The sequence below is a fragment of the Poecilia reticulata genome, chromosome 2 (assembly GCF_904066995.2).
Source record: "Poecilia reticulata chromosome 2, P_reticulata-male-v2, whole genome shotgun sequence".
Classification (NCBI taxonomy): Eukaryota; Metazoa; Chordata; class Actinopteri; order Cyprinodontiformes; family Poeciliidae; genus Poecilia; species Poecilia reticulata.
Genome location: NC_088831.1, coordinates 41,225,406 through 41,252,181, shown reverse-complemented (window position 1 = coordinate 41,252,181; position 26,776 = coordinate 41,225,406). Strand labels below are relative to the sequence as shown.

At 37.7% G+C, this 26,776-nt stretch overlaps 1 protein-coding gene and 1 long non-coding RNA gene across 2 annotated transcripts; both read right to left on the bottom strand.

The window, feature by feature from the left end:
• Nucleotides 1-1,863: 1,863 nt before the first annotated feature.
• Nucleotides 1,864-18,858, bottom strand: LOC103461827 (heat shock 70 kDa protein 12A-like). Its single transcript, XM_081604636.1, has 11 exons — nucleotides 18,774-18,858; nucleotides 17,171-17,275; nucleotides 15,229-15,336; nucleotides 14,288-14,392; nucleotides 13,572-13,673; nucleotides 7,265-7,597; nucleotides 6,627-6,910; nucleotides 4,479-4,700; nucleotides 4,234-4,405; nucleotides 2,863-2,973; nucleotides 1,864-2,678 (listed from the first exon to the last, which is right to left on the bottom strand). The coding sequence occupies exons 2-11, from the start codon at nucleotides 17,253-17,255 to the stop codon at nucleotides 2,038-2,040; spliced, it is 2,163 nt and encodes a 720-aa protein (XP_081460762.1). The 5' UTR covers nucleotides 17,256-17,275; nucleotides 18,774-18,858; the 3' UTR covers nucleotides 1,864-2,037.
• Nucleotides 18,859-20,959: 2,101 nt separating this feature from the next.
• On the bottom strand, nucleotides 20,960-25,933 carry LOC103461826 (uncharacterized). The gene is made up of 3 exons (XR_014090289.1): nucleotides 23,784-25,933; nucleotides 21,848-21,949; nucleotides 20,960-21,058 (listed from the first exon to the last, which is right to left on the bottom strand). It is a non-coding gene; the product is annotated as an uncharacterized LOC103461826 (long non-coding RNA).
• Nucleotides 25,934-26,776: the final 843 nt, after the last annotated feature.

The following is a 26,776-nucleotide window of genomic DNA, read 5'->3' as shown; positions in this document are numbered from 1 at the left end:
GGAGTTAATTCACTGACAGAATCACAGATTCCCACCGAAGCGAAGCGACAGAAGTCAAGTCATTTCAGGACTATTTACTTTCCACATGTCTGAGGTGTTTACTGCTCTTGGCAAGTTTTTTTTTTTTTCTGAGATGGTTTATAACTTTAATTTTGACTTGAGCTCAACCTGTATGATAGACGTCGCATTCATCACACGGCTCGGTGTTAATTTAGCCAAGTCAAATTCTTGGCTAAATTGAACAGATCTTTTTTATATTGAGAGCATTACTCCCGCTGTTGTGTCTTCTTATATACGTTTTGCAGCATTTTTTAATCCTTTTATTGCCTTTTTGTATATGAATCACCAGTCGTCAGCCTAACCTCCCCCTCCCGATCCCTCCATGGATTCTTCGAAGATTCAAGCTCCAAAAATGATTAATATCTCTGAAATCCTGCCTACATTTCTGTAATTGAGGCTTGTTGTTAGAGTTGTAGTAAAAATGTATTCCGTCGTTCCACTTCCCATTGTTATGTTTCTTGTTTGTTATGATCCAGAGACCGACACTGGCTGCCCTACTCAGAGTGAAGACTGTCTAATGCAGTAGAGGAGAATGTTGGTGTCTCTGGCCAAACATCACTAACAGCCCAACAACCTGAAGACAATCTGTCAGTCAGTGGACATCTCTCTGGTGGAGTGCAGAGAGGAACTGTCTTTTATCAACAGAAACAGAACATAATCAGCAGAAACTGGGTAAAAAATGATGGATCTGAATATCCGGATGGTCTGTTATGTACTGCAATATCTGGCAATCTACGTGTTTAAAGAAAATGTACTCTATCATATTACATGAACTGCTTGCCTTAATTTTTTCACCTTGTACTTTGAACAATTTCGTGCTTATTGTATTGAAGAAAAATGTATTAAGCATACTGCATTTAGTATGGCACAGCTGATATGTCAGACCGTTTGATAACCAATACAGTATGTGAATGAAACCGTTATGTGAAACATGCACATTATTCCATTTTGTTATACGTTTTGTAATTATGGTGCACGTTTTGAAATAAATTCCTTTGAGAAAAGCATTGCCTCTTTATTAAATATGTATTTTCCAAATAATTTTTAAAAGTTCAAAATAGTAAAGTACTTATTTAATGTTAATTACAAATAACTTTTTAGAAGTTAAAGAAGTACTCTGTGAGAGTTAACATTAAGATCAAACACTGAATTAGTGTTAGTAAGTGTTAAATTATTAACTCCAACAGATTTGATATTTGACACTTTATAAGAGTTAAGGTATCAACTCTCCAAAAAGAGTTAAATTAACAATTTCTGATGTGGACCCATATAGACACTTTAAAAGTGTTGAAATCAAATCTGACAGTTAATTTGGGCCTCCTGGATTTGCTGTGTGCAGACATTAAATCACATCATATGTGTGGTTCAAAAAGTTTCATATGTAATTTTATTTTTCTGAAATGTTTAATAACCAAATACACATTAAGCACAAGAAAACAACAGTTATTCAAATTGTTATCTGCAATTTTTAGTAAATGTGCAACTGTATAAATATAAGACATGAGCAAAAAACCATATGAAGCGTCTTTAGATGGTTTATTAATCAATTGAAGCTAAAAACAAATATCAGTTTTCTAAAGCTCTAATTATTTAAGCAACACATTAATAAAATTAGAAAAACAATTAAACTTCCAGGGAGCAACACTGATCTATCAATCAGGGGAATATAAGTTTTAAAATATTCACATCTGCATGTTGATACTTAACCTTTCACGTTCAAACTAATCTAATCAAAGGACTCCAAAAAAAACAAAAAAACAATAAAAACCACAACAAACAGAAGGGAGGCAGGAGAACCAGGTTAAATAAAAATTAACGTTTATTTTTAATTCAATTTACAAATTCAAGTCTGGAACTGTTTTCTTGGTTTCTGGTACAAAACAGCAAAAATATAGACCATGGAAAATGTTTACAATTGTATCAATAAGTAAAACAGACAAACCAAACAAAAACAAAGTATGCACATTGTCTGAATTATTAAGAACAAAACCATCTGAACCAAGCTGGACGTTTCCTCTGAGGCTCCACCATCTTTGGGTTTCTCCCCAGCTCTACGGCTCCTTTCAGAATCACTTCCTGGGGTCTAAGAGGACACAGGACTTTATACTGAGGTCCAAACTGATCAGTGATGTGCTGACGTAGAATCTGGCTCTCAGCCAATCCTCCCACTAACACAATAAACCCAATGTTGAGATTTTTGTCTAATATTTCTCTGAGTTTCTTTGTGATTCCCTGCAGACTCTCATTATAGAAAGATCTCAATTTCTCTCTGGAGATCCTGATGGATCCTTCATCCCAAGAAGCTCCTTCCACTGAATCAAAGAAAGTTTCAATCGCTTTCTGTTTCTGAGCCAACATGACCAGGTTACCCGGGCAACTGATTTGAACATCTTCATCTAAATGTTTGAGAAAAATAAAATCATACATCATCTTCTGAACCTCATTGGGGAAGTTTTGTTCATATTCATTCCAGACTCCATCAGAGAGGATTTCTCTCAGGAACTGTTTGAATTTTCCTTCCACATATTTTCCCCCCAGATTGTTTTTAGGATCATTGTAAAGTGTCTTCACGGCTCCTCCTTCCAGGACTTCATGAGTAGTAAAGTAAATGTTTTTATCTGTTGACAAACAGGAAGAGAATAAAACACATTAAAAGATCAAACTCAGAAAACAACTTATTATTCCACATTTTATCTCACATTCAGCAAACAATCAAAAAAATCACTTCAAAACATTTATTAGTTCTCCTAGTGTATGAAGACAAATATTTTTAAAACTTAAGTAAGGTTGTGTAACTTTTACCTCCACAGACGACAACAAGGTACCGTTTCCTGTCTCTTTGTGTCTCCAGCAGAACTACAGTTTCTTCTGGTTTGGCCATAAACTTTACAGCCTCCTGACTTCCTGGTGGATCTGCAGAAACACAGAAACCTTATGGAGCTTCACCATAAAAAAGGACAGTTTCTGTCCACTCTGCTTACCTCTGAATATCACTGTAAGCTTAATAAACCAACAAATTTCCAATGAAGATTGTCAGGTTAATGGAGCAAAGAAGAGTAAAAAAGCCCCACCAAAAGTAACACATCCATCCATCCATCCATCCATCCATACATACATACATACATACATACATACATACATACATACATACATACATACATACATACATACATACATACATACATACATACATACATACATACATACATACATACATACATACATACATACATACATACATACATACATACATACATACATACATACATACATACATACATACATACATACATACATACATACATCCATACATCCATACATCCTTGTCCCTAATGGGGTCAGGAGTTGCTAGTGCCTCTCCAGCTAACGTTCTGGGCGAGAGGTGGGGTCACCTGGACAGGTCACCTGTCTGTCACAGGGCCCATCCTCTGATCAACACCATTTCAGATGATATTCTGGCTTTAAAAGTGGGGAGTAAATCTATTATAGTGAACTGCAACCCAAATAATATCAGGTGTGTAATTGTTAACTGCGAGTATAACCTACAGAATAAATCAATAATAATATATAGTGTGATGATCAATTTAATCAAATGTGTTGTTTGCAATAGCTAATCAGATCACCAATTTATTAAAATTTTGTCATGTTTCAGACTAAATCCAAACTAACCAGTCAGTCATATCTGTCTTTGACTGGCTTCAAATAATGAGTTACCAAGTCTGGACTGAAATCTGTGACCTTCAACAGGTCATTCCCTCCAATCTGCTACATTAAAAATACTCTGCAAACAAAAGTCCTTTTCCGAAATTTAAACCAACTGCGGGATTGCAACTGTTAGTTTGCAGTTATTAGACTTAAGAGAAAATTGTTTTTTTTTTTAAGGAGGACAACATTGGTTCAGGTTGTTTTATTTCCTTAATAAATAAAATAAATATTTGTGGTTACCTGGGTTGAATTTGCGTAAAAATGCTTGATGATGTCAAAGATTTAAGAACAAATATGTAATACTTGCTCAAACCTTCACCTGACTTATTTGCTTCCACATAGTTAGTAAAAACAGATTAGCTAAATAATCAATTGATATGTTGAACTTTCCCTAAAAAACAGACTGAAACCTGTTAGATGTTAAATGTTGAATGTTTGTCTGCCAGACGTTATAGATCCACTCAGTACCATTACAGCTGGTATCAGGTTCTGCTGCTCCTGCAGGTTGATCCTGTGAGTCTCTGCTGTGGTTCTGTGTGATGAAACCATCAGGTTGAAGCTTCAAACACCAGGTCAAAGCTGCTTCTGACTCCAGAACAAACATCAGTTTGTCTTTAGTGGCGTCTGTTACAAGACCAGCCTGGAGGAGAAACCAGAAGTCTCATTCTGATGAACATTTCAGAGATGATGTTGACTTTAAAACATGATGTTACCTGGATTGCAGATTTTATTATGAACTGTTTAGCTGATTGATCCAAGCTGTCAGGAACAGTCAGCACCCAGGTGAAGTCATCAGCTGTGAACTCTCCTCCTTCTGGATGAGATCTGATGGTTTTCAGAGCATCGTCCTTCAGGAATCTCAGAACTTCAGTTAAAACCTTCTCGATTGTCATTGACTTGTCATTTGCTCCTTTAACTCTCTGCTTGCTGATGTCCTGGGAATAAGTTTCGATATGTTAGTTTGTAGGTTAGTTTGACAGAGTTACTAATTGAAAACTGCTCCAGTCTAAGGGCCCGTCCAAGCAGAAACTGTTACTTTTTAAGCATCAAAAATAATAATAAACAATTTACTGGTTTGAAAAACTAAACATTGTTGGATTATGTGTGTATTTTATTTGATTAAAATACATCAGTCATTTTGATAGCTGGGTTAACTGCATAGATTTAGGTTAAATATCAAATTCAGGAAAGTTGCTGCTTTTCCAAAGAAAACACACAGAAGCAGAAGTTTAGGTCTTCAGCAAAGGTTTGACATTTTCCAGTATCTGTGCATCTTTGGTAACGAGAAGAAAAATGTTCCATAATTTCGATGCAGTAAATCAAATATTTTGACCGCCTCATTTCAAGGCTGTGACTTTGAGCAGCAGCTGAGATGTTGATCCCAGTCCTCTGATCAGAACTTGGTGTTGAAATAAATCGCTGAGTTATTCCAGTGTTTCTCAGAAAGTAACAGGCAATCAGATTGTGACGTCACATCATCCCCATGCTGGGGGCTCGGCTAATCCTAAATGCAAAACTTTCACAAATATTAGCAAAACTATAAAAAAATGAAGGAGCTAAACAGGAAAAGTATTTGTCCTAATAACTCACATGGATCCAATCCGTTTAAGTTACTTTGTCACAATAACATGCCATATTGTCTCTCACTGTAAATACAATTGTCCTTTCTTGAGTTTTTTGTCCATATCCTCTTTGTTTCTGTTACTGTACCTTTCTGTCTGATCATCGCCAAGACCAGTGTTTTTCAGCCCTGGTCCTCAAGGCAAACTACCCTGCATGCTTTAGGCTTTGCAATCAAATGAAAAGTGTGAGTTGAAGCAGGGGAACATCTAAAACATGCAGGACAGTGTGTCTTGAGAACCAGGGTTGAGAAACACTGGCCTAGACCAGTATAGTAAGTATTTTACAAAACCTTCTTGTTGTAGATTTTGCACTATGTAGAACCATTTGGGGTTTAATATGTTCTAGATTTGACCTAATGTGTCTTTACTGTGATTCTGGGTGCGGTACGTGGTCACTAGCTTAGAGCCAACTTCAGCGCTACTGTGGCTACTGCTTCTCCATCTCTGTCTGAGTCTTCACTGCTAGATTGGCCTAAATGGACAAACTGTTGACCTTGATGTGCATTTTGTCAATGCAATGTTGTTCAGCAGAAGTGATTGCAGCAGAGTTAGTGAGTCGATGCAGTCAGCTGGGTTTCCTTAGAACACATTACTCAATTGGAACAATAAACTGAACTTGGGGGCCTTACTTAACCAGAATTAAACTGGAATATATGGAACTGAAATGAATCTGACTGCATGATTGGATTGAACTGATATTTTTATTTATATAAACTCAATCTGTTAGTTTGCAGTGCACTTTGAGAACAGGCTCAGGTTAGTGTGATATGTTGAGGATTGTCAAAAATTGTACTAAATGTATTTGAGCTGAAGGTTTGAAAAGAGAAACTGTCATAGTTTCTTTGGAGATTATTTTTATAATCCATTTTTCAGAATTCTCACCAGATTGTCTGCCCATGAAAGGCTTGTTTAAAATAAGTCCAACTTTATTCAGACAAGTCTTCCTCAGAGTCTTCATCAAAACATCTTCAAATTGGCTTTTTTTAAAGGTGAAAAAAATTATGGGTCTATCTTCAGCTTGCTTTCTCTCTTTTTTAGTGTACAATATAAAATGAAAGAGATGTTAATTAAGTTAGGGACCCACAGAGCTAATGATGGAAAGCTTTGAGGAGAGCAATTGAAGGGTTAAAGTATCTCAGATAATTCAGTTACTGACAAATTTAAAATCAAAAAGTATCCACATAAAGGACACAGTAAAATAAAATTGAGATTTTTATGTAAAGCTTAACTTGTACTTACTTTGCCCTGGATAGCAATAATGAAGTTTTCAAAGAAATAATGTTTCTCAGCTTCTTCTCCTCTCATATTATTAAATGCTGTTTTAGCTTCGTAACCAAACTTTATAAATTCTTCATGTTCATCAAACAGGATGCAGGTTGGAGTCTTTGGGGTGTCTAGTCCAAGTCCATTCCTCCATCTCTTTATCTGGGTCTCACCTCCTTCCTGTCTGGGTTTAACATTGAAGCTGTAGCCACTGAATCCTGAACCAAAGTCTATGGATATGATGAGAGAGTCGGATCCAGCTGGATGGAGGAGAGGAGAAAGTTAGAAGATGAAAACCAACCACCAAAAAAGGAGAGAAAAGAACACTGCTGTTAGATTCTGTTTTAACAATAACAAGTTCAAATTCAAAATAAATCATAAATACTAATAGACGTTTGTACATGTTACAAATGAGCCATCCCCTAAAATATATTAATTTAAAATTTAATTTACACAGTCTAAACTGGTGACCTGGCCAGGATTTACTGCACCTCTCAGTAAATGAATGATCAGAATAAAAACAACTCCCCCAGTTTTATTAAAGAAGAAGGTTCATATAAAGTCATTTATGATGTAAAATGTGACATAGGCCACATTTTATCTATTGTTCTGACCTCTGACGTTGAGCAGAACTTTTTTCTTGACCAGGATTTTTCCAGATTTCTTAGAGACGGTGCAGGTGTAGGTGTCTGTGTCTCTGTCTGTGGGATTCTTCAGTATCAAACTGACGTCTCCTACTGTAAAGGTTTTCTCCATCTCTGTTCTGTCTGCATACTGACAGTCTTGTTCTTCCAGCCTTAGGAAACCACATGAGCTCCCCTGAGCCTTGTGGATGATTCTGCCAGAGTTGTTTGTCCATGTTACCTGGACTTCTTTAGGAAGACGCATTGAAGTTTTAAATGGCAACAGAACAGATTCCACTCCTGAATCCACCTCCACCCTGTAGACTGTAATAACAAAACAAAAACAGCAACAGGTGAGCTGCACATTATCATATTAGTAATATTCCAGGAGAAAACCACTTCTTAACCAAACTTTATTGATTTTGTTTAACTCAGAGAGTCATAATTAGTAGATCCATGTCATCAGTCAGATCATCAGTTACATGAAGGCCCAGGTATTTAACTGCAGCACTTTAATAACAGCACCAGATACAGAGAAGTCAGAAAGTTCAAGCTTTGGATCATCACTGGTTTTTATGTACAATAGTCTCTCTCTCTCTCTCTCTCTCTCTCTCTCTCTCTCTCTCTCTCTCCCTCTTTCACTCTCTCTCTCCTTCTCTCTCTCTTTCTTTTCTCTTTCTCTCTCTCCCTCCATCTCTCTCTCCCTTTCTTTCTCTCTCTCTTCCTTTCTCTCTCTCTCTCTTTCTCTCCCTCTCTCTGTCTCTCTCTCTCTCTCTCTCTCTCTCTCTCTCTGTCTCTCTCTCTCTCTCTCTCTCTCTGAGTGGTGGTGGTGAGTTTGCAGGTGGTGAGTTCGAGAGAGTGAAAGTGACCTAAACGGTGGTTATTGTCTTTCTTTCTTTCTTTCATTTTTTTCATGTAAGTGTTTTCTAATAGTCTTGACTTCGTTTTGGTTCCAAGTCTTGGTTGTTTTCGTGAGTTTCAGCGCTTGTAGCGCTGTTTGTTTGCGGTATGGCGTCTTCGGAGCCGCCGCCCCTCTCTTTGAGAAATGGGTTTCGGATCCAACCTGATCCGACAATCCCAGTTGAAACGGTTCTGTTGACGGTTGGTGATCTAGTTGGTCACAGTAACCTAAGTTATGCCTCTAGGATGAATAAGGGAGTCGTGGTATTTCTAAAAGAGCAGCGCTTGGTGAACCAGCTGATTGCCAGCGGGGTGACAATAAGCGGAGAGTATCTGCAGGTGTCGCCGCTTGCGGTTCCTTCCACCCGGGTCATTGTCTCCGGCGTCCCGCCGTTCATCCCAAACTCTTTGTTGGAGAAAGAGCTTCAGCGTTTTGGGAAACTTGCGAGTGGTTTTAAAACCATTGGTTTGGGATGCAAACATGACAAACTGAAACACGTTCAGTCCTTCAGGAGGCAAGTTTTCATGTTCTTAAACTCTGCCACGTTAGAAGTCTCTTTTAGAGTAAAATATGAAGAAGGATCCTACATGGTTTATGCGAGCACTGGGAGCATGAAATGTTTTGAGTGTGGAGATGTTGGGCACAAACGGGCCTCCTGTCCACACAGGCAGCAGGAGGATCAGGCTGAGGGGGGAGGAGGAGCAGAGGAGCCTCCGGTGGTTGGAGATCCTTCCTCGGCAGAAGCTGGTTCTGATGCCGGGGAGGGAAGCAGCGGACAGGATAAACGCGCTGCAAAAGGGGAGACTGAGGAAACTGGACCTGATGTTCCAAAGGACCCATCAGATGGGAACGATTTGGATACAGTAACCGATCGGACTGCTGTTTGTGCTGCTGCCGAGGCGGCAGCAGGATCGGTCCGCAGCTCCACCTGTACAGGTGGAGGACATGGAGGATGACAGTGACTCGGACAGTGTTTCCATTACAGATTCGCAAATATCTAGTGATGAGTTGTACACACTGGAGGAAATTAATGATTTTCTGGATGAAACGTTTGGAAAGCAAGTTAAAGTTCTTGATTATTTTCCCGATGCGGAAAAGTTTATCAGAAGCGTGTTAATGGTACAGAAAATAGTTGGGTTTGAAATGTTGGATGAGAAGAAACGTTTCCGGTTAAAGAAGCACATGACAAATGTCCGAAGACATTTGTCCGTAACTAAAAAAAAGGGTTTGAAACGGTTGAAAACTCAGAAATAAGACAATGATTAAAGTGCACTGGGTGGTTTTCTCTCTACTGTCTCTGTCTGTCTTCCTTCTCCTTTTCACCTCTATGAGTAACATCAGGGTTGGGACTTTAAACATCAACGGTGGGAGGGATCCTCATAAAAGGATGATCAGCTTAGATATGATTAGGCTGAAGAAACTTGATGTTGTGTTTTTACAGGAGACACACACAGATCATGAAAATGAGGTGGAGTGGGGTTTGAGCTGGAAAGGGAAACATTTTCTATCTCATGGGACCAGGTCATCTGCTGGTGTAGCAATTTTATTCTCGCCAGTCTTAGATATTAAGGTTGTTTCTAGTACTGAGTTGGTCCCAGGAAGAGTCCTGGTGGTTAGAGGGGAAATAGGAAAGATCCAATTCTGTTTTATGAATGTCTATGCGCCTAATCAAGGGGATCAAAGAATTAAAATGTTTCAGGACATGTATATTTTTTTGCAACAGTCCAATCATAATGAGTGTGTTGTAATGGGGGGTGATTGGAACTGTACTGAAAATTTTTTAACTGACAGAACTGGGGAAGAACCGCATCCTCCATCATCCTCCAAATTAGCCGAGGTGACAGCAGAGCTGGGCCTGGTTGATGCTTGGAGAACTAAACACCCCCAGGACAGGCAGTATACCTGGGTAAAAATGAAGGGTGGGACAGTGAGTGGGGCCCGGTTGGACAGGCTTTATATTTCAGACAATTTTAGAAATAATTTGGCCAACTGTCTAATTTCTCCAGTTGGTTTTTCGGATCATCATTTGATATATTTGGATTTTCTTTTTCCGAGTAATATTAGAGGTGGATCTTACTGGCATTTCAATACGAAATTGCTTAAAGACATTCTCTTTTGTCAGAGTTTTAGTAACTTTTGGCAAGTTTGGAAAACAAAGAAATCGGAATTTATGTCTTTAATTGAGTGGTGGGAGGTCGGAAAGGCTCAGATAAGAGTCTTTTGCCAACAATATACGAGTTTTTCTACAGTTAAAATTAAAAAAGTGATTCAGAGCTTAGAAAGGGAAATTAAAGATTTTGAAGAGAATTTGTCATCTGACGCTGGTAATCAGTACAAACTTAAGAAAGATCAGTTAAGTAGTTTTTTACATGAGAGGGCAAAAGGGACTTTAGTTCGGTCCAGGTTCACCTCAGTGAAGGACATGGACGCCCCGACATCTTTCTTTTTCGATCTGGAGAGGAGCGTCAGCCGGGCGAAGCAGCTGGTTTGTCTCTGACTTCCTGATGGAGCGCTGACTGCTGATCGCAGCACTATGAAGGAACATGCTGCAGCCTTTTACAGTGACCTCTACAGGAAGCAGACCTGTAGCGGAAGCTCCAGGGAGACTTTGTTGGACGATCTTCCTCAGCTCACCGCTGCAGATCGGGACATTCTGGAAGCTGGAGTTTCAATAGAAGAACTGACGGCTGCGGTTGGACAGATGGCTTCGGGAAAGAGTCCAGGCTTAGATGGTCTACCTGCCGACTTCTACAAACACTTCTGGAGGCTGTTGGAGGACGACTTGTGGGAGGTACTTCAGGAGTGCATTTTAACAGGAATATTACCATCGTCTTGTTGACAAGCTGTTCTTTCCCTGCTTCCAAAGAAAGGAGATTTGACTCTTTTGAAGAACTGGAGGCCTGTCTCTCTCCTCTGTGTGGACTACAAGCTATTTTCTAAAGTGCTTTCTAACAGGCTGAAAAATGTTCTTGAACTTATTATACACAGAGATCAAGCATATTGTGTTCCTGGGAGATCCATCAAGGACAATCTTTTTCTTTTAAGAGATCTGTTTGACATTTGTAAGCAATATGAAATGGATGTTGGAATTATTTCTTTAGATCAGGAAAAAGCTTTTGATCGAGTCGATCATTGTTTTCTTTTTTCTACATTGAGAGCATTTGGATTTGGTGAAGGTTTTATTTCTTTATTGGGTTTATTATATAATGAAGTGTTTTGTGTTATAAAAGTTGGGGGAGGATTGAGTCGTCCTGTTAAAGTCCAGAGAGGAATTAGACAAGGCTGTCCCATATCTGGACAGCTGTATTCTATTGTAGTTGAGCCGCTGTTACACAAAGTTCGCTCCACCCTCACTGGTCTTGTTCTTCCAGGTTTGACTAGCAATCCAAATTTAATAGTTTCTGCATATGCTGACGACATCAATATTTTTATCAAGAACCAGAATGATGTTACGGGTCTTCAGCATTGTCTGGAGCTTTATGAAAAAGCCTCTTCAGCTAAAGTTAACTGGGAGAAAAGTTCTGCTTTAAAAGTCGGCCAATGGAAGAACAATAACCTCCCCGTATTGCCAGGTAACATTCACTGGGTTGATCAGGGTTTAAAATTCTTGGGGGTTTATTTGGGCACTGAGGCTGTTTTGAAGAAAAATTGGGAGGGTGTCATGGAGAGAGTGTGTGCCAGATTATCTAAATGGAAATGGTTGCTACCTCAGCTATCTTACAGGGGAAGAGTCTTGGTGGTTAATAACTTGGTCGCTTCGGCTCTCTGGCACAAACTGACTGTGTTGACGCCTCCACCGTCTCTTATACAGCGTCTCCAAAAGACTCTAGTGGACTTTTTCTGGTCCGGATGTCACTGGGTGAGAGCCGCTGCCTTGTATCTACCTGTGGAGGAGGGAGGACAAGGACTAATTGACATCATGTCCCGGATCGCGGCCTTCAGGCTTCAAACTCTGCAGAAGCTGTTGTATGGGGTTGGACTGCCATGGCTGGACACGGCGCGTCTTCTGCTGAGGACAGCAGGTCGTATGGGGTACGACAAACACCTCTTTTTGCTGAGACAAGGATCTCTGGATCTGTCTGGTCTCACCCCGTTCTACCAGTCTGTGCTAAACGCTTGGAAGATCCTCACCTTTGAGAGAGAGACTGAGACAACACCTGGAATGTGGGTTTTTGAGGAGCCTCTGTTTGAAAACGGTTTCCTCTCGTCACAGCTCCTCTCATCTGGTACGCTGAGATCTAGGATGAGGGAAGCAGGCTGTGTGAAGCTGGGTCACCTGATGAAGCTGTCTGTGGACAGTCTGATGGAGAGTCTACAGATACGATCCAACAGACTTGCATCGAGGCTGAAAGAAGAAGCATGTGCCCCTCTGCCAGTTTCCATCAGAGCGTTTGCTGTAAACAGTACTCTGTCTGACCAATGGGATGATGAATGTGAGTACATGTTTCCTTCCCTGATCGTCTCTCCTGCAGTAGATCAGTGGCAGGATGAACCAGAGCTCTTGCTGTCTCTACAAGATTCTCCTTTGGGTCGTTTTGATGGCCTGGAGAAGAAGGTTTTGTACCACATCTGTGTGAAGGTGCTGAATTTACGCTCACTGGCAGAGGTGAGAGTTTCGAGGTGGCTTGAGTTTTTTGGCTCCAGCTCTTCCCCAGGAGGCTGTTGGCGGTCCCTGTACAAACCCCCTGTTGAGAAGCGGGTGGGTGACCTCCAGTGGAGGGTTGTGCATGGGGCCATAGCTACAAACAGGTATCTGGCACACCTTGATCCTGGGGTTAGTGTTCTCTGTGGTTACTGTTCTCAAGACGAAACTTTGTCTCATTTATTTATCGAGTGTTTAAGATTGAAGTCTCTTTTTGTTCTTTTGGGTCGGTTGTTTGGTGGGTTTGGTGAAAAGTTTTCTAACTGTGTTTTTATTTATGGTCCAAGGTACAGTGTAGGAAAGAAATCTATACACACTCTTTTGAATTTTATTTCTGGGACTGCAAAACTAGCAATATGGCTATCAAGGAGGAACAAAAAGAACGGTCATCAAACGGATGATGCTTGTGTTTTATTTCAGAGACTGATAATCGCTAGAATTCGTGTAGAGTTTGAGTTTTTTAAGTTGACAAATAACATTGATGGATTTGTAAACAAATGGGGAATTAACAATGTTCTGTGTACATTGGATGAGGGTTCTTTAGTTTTTTCTTTTGTTTGAGTTTGTTTTTATGATTTGTTTTTTTGTCTGTTGTTTGACATAAGGAATGTAAAATAAAGGGAATTTTTAAACCTCTCTCTCTCTCTCTCTCTCTCTCTCTCTCTCCATATGTATATGATTTAACTTACAATTTAAATGCTCTCTTGGAAGCATTTTATATTGTACCATTGACATGGTTGTAAAAATTCACTTACCTAACATGAAATTTTGCCGAAAAAAGAATAAAAGACCCACATGAACACTAAAAACCAGGAGAATCCACAAAACCAGGAAAATTCTGGCCCAAGTTGGAATTTCTATACAAAGGAAAAAGGAAAACAAATATCAGTTAGATACAGTTAAAAGTAAATAGTTTTGAAGTTTTATTTGATGGTCAAGTTTGGCAGCATATCATAGATTTATTTTACTTCTAAGGCTTACAAACAAAATGACTCAGCCAGGTTAACTCACTATAACTAGGTAAATGGTGTGCAGATGAATGATTGAATACCACATTTCCATGTTAGCTGAGAAACATAGTCCCTTTAGGTATATATATGTCTTTATATATTATGTATTTAGATTTAATTCAAATGTGTCAAACTCAAGATTCTAGGGCCAAACCCAGTTCATCCTATTTATTTGGCCTCTAGAATCAAGACGGCCACATAAATAGAAATGCAAGAAAACCAATTTGCTTGAATCTCATTTCATCCATCAAATTAAAGTAAATTTTAACTGTATACAGTCCTGACATGAAAACTCAGCCTATAATCATAAAAGGACTATAAGCCACGGAGATGCAGTGCATCCTCCATCTTCCTGTATCAGCGCAATGGTTCACTAACTGATCAGGTCAACATCATAAAAGTTACAGTGAAAATCTCAGCATGTTAGATATTTGTGTCGACATTGTTTAGAAGAAACTCACCTGACATCAGATTGTCTCGGAAATAAAATAAGAGGCCTCCATACACAGAGAACAAAACCAGCATGATCAGCAAATCCAGGGAAATTCTGAGCTTATCTGACAAATCTATGGAAAAACATGGAGATCAGGTTGGTATCAGACATACATAACCAGTACCTCTTATATTTTTCTGAAGAAATAATATTTTCATAATTATTATTACACAAGTCAAAGTTTCCTCAACAGTATGAATTATGATGCCTTTCAACATTGTGAAAGTCTTTAGTAATATTTATAATGTCAATGAGAACATGTTTTTTCAGGGATCTATTTTTTTTATGAAGTGCCTTCAAAAGGTTTAAGTGGAAAAAAAATTATAAAGTCAGTATATAAAGTCAGTATTTCTATGAATAGAACACAACATTTGGTCCAAGTATTTGCGTTTGAAGAACTAAATTAAATTCAATTTATTCACACACTATTTACAACAATGTTTGTCACAAGGAAAATAACTTTTAAAAATACAAAGTCAGAGACTTTACACCAACAAATTTCAAGTCAAAGCTACAATGGGATAACTTAGATCAAAGCACATGTTCTAATAAATCATCCAAATTTAGATCTAAACCGGCTTTCGTTTCAGTGACAAGACTTGAAAATTTCTGTTCTGGGAAATAGTTAATCAATTGCAAATATCCAAAAGAGTTAAAGGTGTAATTTCAGTGAAAGATGATTCTACAAAATACTGATTCAAAGTCAGTGAATGCTAATACATGCCACATATTTTATATATGTATTGTTTTTGATTGACAAATATTTATCAGCGTCTTCTACTTGACCATATTGTTTCTTTCAGCCACATTCAGGTTGATGTGCAGAGTCTCCTCATCATAAACACGCTGCAAACTCTGCATGCTAGCAACTGTTATTGCACATTAAATATGGTTTTAAAATAAACTTACCTGACAGCAGATTGTCTCGAAAATGAAAATACAGATCACCAGTTTCAGAGACAAGAAACACCTGAATATGGAGGAGCATGACAAGTCCGAGCCAAGTTGAAAACATTTCTATGGAAAGACATGAAGACAAAATCTGAGACAGACACGTCCACTAGAGATGGATTAAAGTTTATTAGCCTGCAAATGATTATTCTGTATGTCAGCTTTTCTTCATGGATGCACACTTTCAGAATTGTCCCTAGATCTGAATGGTAATTGTTTTCTGTTCATCCTTAACATTAGTTTAAATATTGATTAGTGAACAGTTTAGATTTTGTATTTTTACAATTATTTTCATTAGCCTGACTCTTTAGTTAATTATTTGCAGTGCATTTAGTTAACTTTATCTGTCAGTTCTTCATATTTTGGTTAAAGGCAACAAATTAATTTCTTCATGTTCTGAGTTACCAGTTTCCTGTGGAGCTGCTGCTGGAGTCACTCAGAAGATCTGCAGCTAATTGACGTCCTTATGAGGCTGGCAAACCTCCTCAGCGGGTCGTTCCATTTGTTTGCCAGGGGACGAGGTAACCTGGTTTTCTTTAGTTTAATTTGACCATTTCTTTAGTGTTTTTTCTTTTGTTTAAGTTCTTGTATGTTAAATGACCCCTTCGTGTGTCAGCACTGCTCTGATCAGCCACTATTTAAGTTCCTCTCATATCTTGTTTATTCACTTTTGTGCTCGAGTTCTTTGTGTTGCTTCCTGAGTTGTAGTTTGCTATGCTGACCCTTTGGGCCCAAGTCATAATTTTTGATTTATTTTTGGACTTTTTTGTAATTACTTAAGAATATTTTTGGAATCCATTCAGCATCTTTCTGGCTGGTCTGTGGAGAACCCTCACAACAGAGGGTTGTGCTCACTGTTGCTTTCCATATTCAGAAGAAATGTTTATTGTCACAACAGAAAGAGCTACGAGTCACGGAGGAGATATTAAACCAGAGACCAGCAGTAGTGATGATGGTTTTCTCAGGGAAGGAGAGGCTACAAAATGCTGAGAAGGAGAGATCTGTTGCACTGAGAAACCAGGCAGGTATTTTACAGAGATTTCAGGATTATTTTCATTCCAAAATATGTTACATCTGTATCATAGGCAGCACCAGGAAAAGGCCACATCTACCATATATATTTAGACATATTTGTTTGTGGTTTATTTTCAGATATTATTTGACTTATGCCTTGTTTGTGTTTATAAAGGCTGCAATTTTGAAGTAGGTCATTACATTTTTATTTAATCTGATTAATTTCACACATCGTGCTTTCACATTTGACTAAAATGTTGTTTAGTGATATGTCTACTTTCTATTTTTATGGCAATAAATTACATTTTGAGGCTTTTTACCCTGTTATCTGTCAATTATTTTGCATTTTGTGTGCGAAGTAATAATTTGTTCAAAGAATCATGTTTTACTAAACATTTCATGTTCAGAGTTGCTCTCTTGTATGTAATGACTCGCTGCTTACCCTGTAAATGTTTGTAAATATTTTCTCCACTCAGTTTGGCAACTAAAACTTTTGATTTTTAGTACAAAGTTTAAAAAACTAAAGTTGTTCCTTGGTGCTGCACTGGGGCTGTGAAAACACAAAGTCAGTGAAGTCAGACGTCTACTCCCTCAGTAGACATCTGAAAAATGTTTCCCACTTATGAGATCACAGTTACGCCCCTGATGTTCATTCACCAACAAACGTACATGGTGGTCAATATGGGTTCAGTTCCTGACCATAGAAACAATGAAAACTCAGCATGTAAGGAAATCGAGTCCCTAAAAATAAAAGGATAACAGAATCATTGCATCTCTGTACCTTAGTCTTCTTTCTGAATCAATTTTCTGAGTTACAATCTAAGGAACATTTAAAACCACATCAGTTTTAGATGTTAATGTCAATACAGCTGTAAAATAGACGTACCTGACTTTGAGTAGCCTTGGATGTCAGAGAGAATACTTGCATGAAATGAAAGCAGAACCAGTAAAAACAACAACTCCAGGATCATTCTGATCCAAGTTGAAATTTCTATGAAAAAGGAAAATCTAGATATTAGATATACATGCCCAAAACAGTTCTAGACAAAAGGTAGTAATGTTTTTGAACATGTCCAAGTGGTTATTTAAATGTGACATGTCTCTTTAATTTAGTTGTCTCCTTGTTTTAGGTAAACACTTTGTAGTTCTGCAATCCACCAATAATTGTTTATCAAGCTGGGGATTTGATGGAAAAGACTGTAGGAGAAAAATTTAATATTTCTATTGCTCTCCTGAAATGTAGCTTAATCCAGGCTCACATATACCTGTGTACTGTTACACCACAGCAGATTTTTCACTCTATTACTGATCTGAGACTCATACACATGAATCTCAGGAGCCAATTAAATAAGTTAGACTTGATAAAGGTTTGGATTCATTCAACAATATGCTGATATTTTCATGTTAACCACAACCTGGGTGTCAAAATCTGTGTATGAAAAGCATATTTATTTACATCGATGGTTACAGTGTGTATCGTGTTCAGTGTCGGAGTTGAGAGGATCAAGTTTAGGTTTAATTTAGTGCTTATAATGTGAACAATCACTGTGAAGTGGAGTTTAGATTTACAGCTTGACCCGAACCGACCTGGAATTCTGGCTGGATCAAAATTATTTGCTCATAGTCGTGTTGACTCATGCAGGTGTGTTTAAAAAGCATATTTACAGCACAAGAGAACTAAACAAGAAAGCACAACATAAATCTAGTTATTATAATCTAAATAGAGAAGAAGAGGGGGAAAAAGAAGGGTAGAGACGTTTGTGCAGAGCATTGCACAATGTGCATGTAAACATTATGCAGTAAACATGCACATTATGCATGGATGCTCAGAGGGGACAGGGCTTTCTCTGTCATGGGCCCTAAGTTATGGAACGACTTGCCTTTGCAGGTCAGAGAGGCCCCTTCACTGTCCACTTTTAAAGCTCGTCTTAAAACTCATCTATTTTACTTGGCTTTCAACGCCAGTGGGATCTAGTTTTAAATTGTATGTTTGTTTGCTTTTAAACTGAGTTTTTAAAAGAGTTTTTATTTTTTTATTGTTATGTTGTGTTATTATGTACAGCACTTTGTATCAGCTGTGGTTGTTTTAAAGTGCTTTATAAATAAAGTTGGTATGGTATGTAGTCCTGCCCTGACCCGTTTCCTTTAATCACGCCCCCGAAGATTTGCAGTTATGTTTCAACAAGCTGCAAAAATTAAGCTGGAAGTCTTTAAATGGAAGCTAAAAACAGAAGAAGTTACATGGCTTTGTTAAATGGAGTTCTAAAACTGAAAGAAGTAAAATGTTCATTAAAATAATTTAACTGAATTTATTTAACTTAACACAAAACCGATGGGCTCGAGCTGGGATGAATTCTTTAGGCCTGATCTAAAGAATGAAGAAGCAGAATTTGAAAATGTTTGAACATTTTCTTGAAGAGCTTTTTTATTTTGACTGGGAGAAAAACTGCTCTCTTTAATAATGTTATACTGTTATAGAAGACACTCACCTGGTAGCAAATAGTCTTGGAAATGAAACACAATTTCCGCAGAAATAGCGAGAACAGCCAGCACAACAATAGTGATTCCTAAAAATGTTAAATATATTTCTATGGGAAAAAAAAGAAATATTAAGTTATTAATGTGGGTTTTGATGTGAACCCACATCAAAGGCATATGGATGTGGGTTCAGTTTCTTACTGTCATAACATCAAAAACTCAGCATTCTGTCAGAAAATGGGACTTGCCTGGTATAAAATTAAAAAACCAGCCCACAGAAACAGCAGGACCCAGTAGGACCAGGAAAACCCGCAGAATCAGGAGGATTCTGGTCCAAAATGAAATTTCTGTGAAAAAAGTTAAATATTAAACATGCATAATCAGGGCAAATCTAACATATTGTTACAGAAAGCTTAGAAGATTGAACCCGTTCATCTCTGGGACACAGAACTGACCTCATTCCTGAACAGCATGATGTTTGGATATTTACATCGCATGTCAATATTTCTGTAAACTTCATACTTATGGAAATTGGCCCCCAGGATGAACCAGACTTGTACAGATCCACAATTATCTTCCTCATATCTTGGCTGATTTATTTTAACTTTTGTCAAACACGAAAGACGTGTTTTAAAGGTGTGGATTTAAAACACACCTACAGATGTTACTCCAATTAACTCTATGTATGCATTTCTTAATTTGAAGAAAAAAAAAATCTCAATATATTCCTGCTAATTTTAGTAAGTAGAAATAACTGTTATTATTCTAAAAACAAGAGGCGTTTGGTCTCATTTAACTTCAGACAATGAGAAAAATAAATCTTTAGTTGGTGTAAATAAACTTGTGGTTTCAAATGTTTCCATTATTGGTCATGTAATTTATGGAACAAGACTGAAAACATTGTTTTGAACAAATAATGCAGTTGGCCTGATCACATGTTAACTTTCAGTTAATTAGTCGACAATTAACTCGTCTTAAGGTACCAAGATGTTTTATTTAAGAAGATTTAAATGAGCTTTAAACATGTTTAATGTGAATTTCCTGGGACAAAAAATATATATATTTTTAAGTACAATCTGCCTGCAACTGGAAACAAAGTCTGTTATCCACAATGATACCTGGATATAATTAGCAACCTGATCCACTATATAAATCTATAACATTTGACAGAAATGAAGACCTTGTCACTTTAATTATTTTTGTAGTGATAGTGAAACAGCATATTAAAAGTAAAAATTCTTTGTTTGCATAGCACTAAGTTCTTTTTGGTCGTAGAAACCCAGGTGAAACTGGAAAGTGTTAATGGGAGGAGAGATGCCACCATTTCTTTTTATTCTGTTATCTTCGCAACAAGAGATGGATGAATGGAGGTTTTATGGAAAACTACACCATCTTCATAATGAATTTACACATTCTTTGTAGTTTCATTAACCTATACAAATCTAAGTTAATGTAGTTTCACTTCCTGATTATAAACACTTTGAAAACTTCACATGATAGGGAGAATAACCCATAATTGTGAATTAAACTATTTCAACTCTGAAGCTTCCTTCACATTTCTGTAAGAGTTCATGGTTCACTTCCACAACTGGTCACAATCTAAGGAAAACTCAAAACCACAACATTTACCATTGGCATTTATAGTGCTGTAAAACAAACTTACTTGATATGTACCGTTGTCGAAAATGGAACAAAAGGCTCACATTGATGGTGAGAAACAGCAGCAGAAACAGGAGACCTAAGGTCAAAGGTGGAATTTCTATGGAAAAACAAACAATCTTAGAAATGCATATCCAATACAGAATCCTTATGTTTTCTGAAAATAGAAAAGAACATATGTATCTTTATTCTTTATGCATGTCAGTTTTCTCAAAATATTGTTAATGTCAGTAAATAAAAACTGTTTTGTCAGGGTTTTGTTTTCTTTGTCTGCTTCAAGAAATACTTTTAAATGACTTTCAATCCAAGTGTCTTTTATGAAGCTGAATTACTAAACAAAATTACATTATATGTGAACACAAATAACAATACAGGGTTCTGGATCTTGAATCCATAGCGACTCTGAAGCTTCGTTTGATTTTTCTGTTTCAACTCATGGCTCCATAAGTGAAATGGTCACAATCGCTCAAAGGCAAATACACAAAACTTCCTCATGTTAGAGATTTGGAATGATGTTGTAGAAGATTCTTACCTGACTTAAATTTATGTCGGAAATAGAATAAAAGGGCCCCAGAAACAAGAACAAGAACCAGCAAAACCAGCAGAACCCAGAGAATTCTGGCCCGAGTAGAAATTTCTTTGGAAAAACATAGAAACCAGTTAGATCTTACAAGCAACATACAGATCTATTATATTTTTCCTGAACAGATTGTACAGTATCTGCTGTAGATTGAACAATTTTCTTTGAATATGTCAACGTCTTTGGTCATTTTGAAAATATTAACATTCTTAATATCCGTTTGTGAAAACGGTTTTGTGGTGTTCTGTGTTTGGTAAATGTCCATTATGAAGTACCTCAAAATGACTGTTAAATGGCCAAAAGTAAGTGTACTTTAATTTATGTAATTAAAACATCACTGAGTCTAAGTGACTCAGAGTGAGGCTGAAGTCATTAATGTAACTTTTCTCAGCAGTGAACCGCCTTCTTCATCATTAAATGAGTTATTTCACTTACTGAAATAACTGAAGCGCACTGTAATAACTTTATGATTTTATTTTCACACTAAAAGTCCCCCCATCCGTAACATTACAGACTAATACAAGAACCAAGGACGCGGATGTGGGGGAAACCTGGGTTTATGGAATAAACTTCTACATGACAAACTTGGGCATTATTCGTATCCCCATTCACATTGAGTATAATATATTTTTGTTCATGTGAGATAATTTCCTTATGTTCAAAATTAAAACTCAGCTTATCTGAAAATTAAAAACTTCATGTTAGGAAATGAAACTCATTACTGTAAAATGATGGTTTCTCTGAGGTTCCCTTCAACTTTTTGGATCAGCTCAATCTTTCCAAAATAAGCTAAAAAAACCTCAGCATGTAAGACATTAGCATTGAAAAGGTTGTAAAAGGACGTACCTGTCATTAAATATTGCCGGAACTTAAAAAAAAGGCCGACTGAAACGGTAAGAATGAGCAAAACCAGCAGAACCAACAGAACTATAACCCAAGTTGGAATTGCTATGGAAAAGATAAAGATAAGTTAGAATTAGACAAGCATAGACAGAACTGATGTTCTTATTTCCTGAAAAGTTTAATAGTACCTCTAGTTTTAATTGCATAATTAGCTTAACATATCTCAGTTATCTTTAGAATGCAGTTGTTCTGAACATTGGTAACATTTTTAGTGGTGTAGTAGAGATGTTCTTAGTGTCAGTTTGTGAATTGTGAAAGCATTTTGGGGTTAAAATGTTCCTCCTACAGGAGTTGCTTTAATGTAATGTTTTATCTTCGCTTCACAACTTTTCTCCTCAGTGAACCGACTTCTTCATCATTAAACCTCTTCATTTACTGAAACAACTGAAGAGCACTGTAATAACTTTATCATTTTCTTTCCACACTTTCCTCCAGACTGTCTCTCTTCTACTTAACTTAAAATGAATCCACCCCCCCACCCTTTCTAGACCAACACATCAACTATTAACACGGTGGATCATGCCATTTATCTCCACCGTCTTCAACACCATATTGGACTGACTGTTACAGCTCTGAAATGGTTTTACACATTACTTTCTGACCAAATTGAGTTTGTTTCCCTTTAGAAAGCGAGATCTCAGACCCTTACAGACACCTGAGTCCCTCCAGGATCCGTCCTTGGACCCACTCTGTTTGCCCTCTACATCCTCAGTCATATCACTACTCATCACAGGACGTATTTTCACTGTTATGCAGGCAACACACAGCTCTATATCAAAAACATAATATGTTATACTTCACATCACTGCACTGCACATCAGATTCACTCATCTGTTTCTACCGTAACCTTCTGAGGTCAAAATATTCCTCTTCTTTATCTGATCATGGTGTGATATTTGACCCTCTTGTTAAATGGAAACTCACATCAAATAAGTGACCTCTTTTCCATCTGAAGAACATCTCCAAACTCCATCTATTATTACTTTACAGGTGATGAGAAAGTTGTTCATGCTTTCTTTCCCTTAAGACTTGATGACTGCAACACACTTTTTAGAGCATTTCATCCAAATACATAAAAAAACTTCAGTACATACAGAATAATGCTTCCTGATGAAGTGAAGGAAACATGACCATGTCACCTCAGTCCTCCTCTGGCTCTCCATCTCACTCCATATCAAGTAAAAGGTTTCCTTCCTCACAGATCAATGATTTACGGCAACGCTGCATGCTAACTAAAAACGTGCTCATTGTACGGACATCAATGCAGTCTCTCTGCTCTCTCCTCAATTCTTCACACCTCTAGGACAAAACTTTACACCGTACGTGAAAATGCTTTTTCCTCTGCTGCACCCTGTCTGTGGAACAGTCTTCAAGACTTTCTTAGGAATCATACTAGAAACTGACTAGAAACAGTTTTATTAAAGAACTGAAGACCTTCCTCTTCAAGAAATTTTATTGTGTTAAATGTGTTTTATTTTTGCATTTCTCCCTTTGCTAGTCTGAGGGGAGCTGCTCCTGTGCATCACTGTCTGCTGTATCATACACATGGCTATTCAGGTGTGTAAAGTGTCTGCATGAGGCTGCAGAACTCCAAAGGAGCTGATGGTACCTACTCTGTGCTGTTGCTTGGCATAAATGTTTGAAGATTTATACATTTCTCACAATTCTATCAACAACAAATTTGCAAACACAACTATTCTAAATACACAAACATCCATACACCCACTCACTCACATCTCCACACAAATTCAAATAGTTAAAGGTCATCCAAGCACAACCAATTTCATCAGTGTAGTTGATCCATGTGATTTAATGAAGTTGATCAAGGTGTAACCAGGATACCATCTTGACATAAGAATTTCGAAACAAAACTACTGACCTTTGACATACAGCTGAACTTCTGTCAGATTAATTTCTTCCTCTTCATTGATGATGGTGCAGGTGTAGTTCCCACTATCAGAGAGTGGAGGTTCAGTCAGAGTGAGGCTGAAGTCACCAGAGGCCAGAGCATCAGCTCTCATTGATGTTCGTCCTTTAAAAATCTGATTTTGTCCACGCAGGTCGTCTCCTTCTCGTCTTTGATGGACCGTGTTGGGATTAAGATCATGGCGGCTCCATTTCACTGTGACGATCTCTTCCAATACTTGATCGTACCGACAGGGAAGCACGACAAATTGGGCCCACTGAACCTCCACGTTTACAGTCAAAGCATCCTTAGAGGCTGGGAACAAAAAGACATATTTATATTCACTGTTATAATAAATAAACTTAATAAACAGACATAAACACACGAGCTCGCAGTAGTCACCTGTATGTATACACATAGGTGACGACTGGCTACTGACCTTTGACATGGAGCTGAACGTCTGATAGCTTTTTTTCTCCTTCATCATCAATGAAACTGCAGATATAGTTCCCGCTGTCAGAAAGTTGGGGGTTTTTCAAAGTGAGGCTGAAATCACCAGAGTCTAGAGAATGAGGTGTCATTGATGTTCGTCCTTTGAAAAGTTGATTTTGTGAATGTAGGTCATCTCCTCCTTGTTGTTGATGTACAGTATTGGGGTTGAGATCATAGCGGCTCCATTTCACTGTGAGAATGTCTTTTAATACTTGGCTGTACTGGCAGGGAAGAACAACAGACTGTTCTCCCTTATAAACCTCCACTTTTACAGACAAAGAATCCTGAGATGCTGGAAGGGAAAACAAACAAAAGGCAAACCAGTGTGCTGAAATAGAGTTAAGACTCTGTATAATATTGCTAATGTTGCCAGTGCTGATCTGAAGCATCTTGCTCTTGTTCAGTTTGGATGTAAAAAAAAAAAAAAAAGAAACAGGTTAAAAGTAAAGTCAAAAGTAAAGACACAGTCCTCAAATTGGAAGCAATCCAGTTATGAGGGCAGACAATGTAAGAGTAACTATAAAAAACTTTGTATAATAAATAACTAACTGGCAGAACTATCAAATGAGGACGGGAGAGAGCAGGAAAAGCTCTTTCCCAATGGATGAAAAGTACTTTGTGCAGCAAATGTATGGATTATTTGTAACACAAGGTAGGATTCATAAAATGACGAATTGCAGGAGGACACACATTGGTGAAACTGAAAAGGTTTACACTTGCAAAATGAACACAAAGTAAAGAGATGAATCCAACGGAAACTGGCTGGTAGCAGAACATGATAACAGGAGCATCTGACCAAGAGCTGTCTGACCGGGAGATGTTTCTTTATTCAGCAGAGCTGGTTGCTGAACAGTTAGCAGGACTGACTAGAAATCAGGTGCCACTGAGAGGGATGGAAAATAACTGAAGTTGATCTGAGGAACCGGTAGAAACAGCTGTAGAGTGTTGTTTTTTTTATGGGCGACTTTAGAACACAATGGGATTGTGGAAAACAGGTAAGTTATCTAAATACATAGATACAGACCTATCCCAATATAATCAATATGATCTCTTCAGCATTGCACTGAAAGCATGACAAGCATAACAAGTGATCCCAGACTGCATGGGACTCTAACATAAAACTAACACTACTGCAGTGCAGAGAGCTTCAAAAAAAAAAAAGAATTGCGGGAAAAGTCTGTGTTGAATCGCGTCACTACAAACTGTCAATAACACCAACAGACATTATGGTTTGCAGAGGTTTGAGTTTTACTTTGAAATTAAAAGTTGGAATTAAACTTAATTCAGAAGATTACAGTAAAAAGAAACAAAACACAAAGTATTTAGCCTTGATTTAAAAAAAGGAAGGTTGTTTCAGATTAAAGAAAGATAAAAAGTAAATGCTGCTTCTTCCCATTTTGTTCTGATTCTGGGATCCATATGCTGTTAAGTTTCTGCAAGAGCATAATGACATAACAGTGATGCCTTATGTCGGCACAATGCAGTGACTATCGAAATAGTCACATTTATTCTGCAATGAATTGACCCCGATTTGCCTTATTGAAAGAAAGGTTGAACATATTTAAGAATTACACAGCATTTAAATGTACCTTCTGATTCCTTTACCACCTGCTAAAAGGGGGAAATGAAAAGAAGTTAAGCTTAGAAAGAAGATCTTACCGTAAAGAAGGAACAGAAACACAACAAGCAGCTCCATTTTCCTACATGTTCAAACGTCAAGTCCTTGAAATCATTGACAGCGTTTCACAGAGTGAACAAAAATCTCATCAAAATTTCCCCGTTAGTGATCAAAGGTCAACTCAATAAAATATCCCTAGTTCAGGGAGTATAAGTATGGAAACAATTTCACTTAACCCTTTCACCTGAAAATGCAATAAATTACACTTGAAAATGTTTAATAAAGCAAAGTAAAAGAGAACAAATTACTGTAGCTATGAAAAAAAGATGAGAATCAAACAACAGCCAGATTTACACTACAAGAAGCTAGAAACAATAAAAGGATGAGTGGAGTCTAAATCTTGTAGTTCTCAACTTGAAAACTGAATCTTTCTTCCTTCATTTCTTTCTCATATTATCTGCCTTTAAATGCTTCTACTTGAGCAAAAGAGCATGATTTAATAGGTTCCATAATCAAATCTAAGCTTTATTTGTATTATGTGTGCATAGTCATAAATGGTAAAGTTTGACAACATTTATTTATTAATACTATACCCATACATTTATCAATGAAGATAAGATTCATTAAAAATGCAGTCTGTCATTTTCCTGTAGGTGCAGCATGATGTTTGTAGGTTGACTACAGATCATCCTCCAGGGCTGCTGGCTGCTCTGAGGGATCCACAGTGGGACCCACAGCTCTTCACTCGGTGGGTCCCAGTGTCCATGGACAACAATCCAGAGGTCCACCAAGGATTCCTGATGCCTCCTGATAAGTTTCTCTCTGGCTTCTTCATGCCTCCTGGTAGACCTGCTGA

Excerpts from the sequence above, each read along its gene's own strand:
- LOC103461827 (XM_081604636.1), bottom strand. The coding sequence starts at position 17,255 with ATGATCCTGGAGTTGTTGTTTTTACTGGTTCTGCTTTCATTTCATGCA. Across the intron at positions 6,911-7,264 it reads AGTTCTGCTCAACGTCAGAG|CTGGATCCGACTCTCTCATC; the intron begins GTCAGAACAATA and ends TCCTCCATCCAG. Across the intron at positions 4,406-4,478 it reads TAATAAAATCTGCAATCCAG|GCTGGTCTTGTAACAGACGC; the intron begins GTAACATCATGT and ends TTTCTCCTCCAG.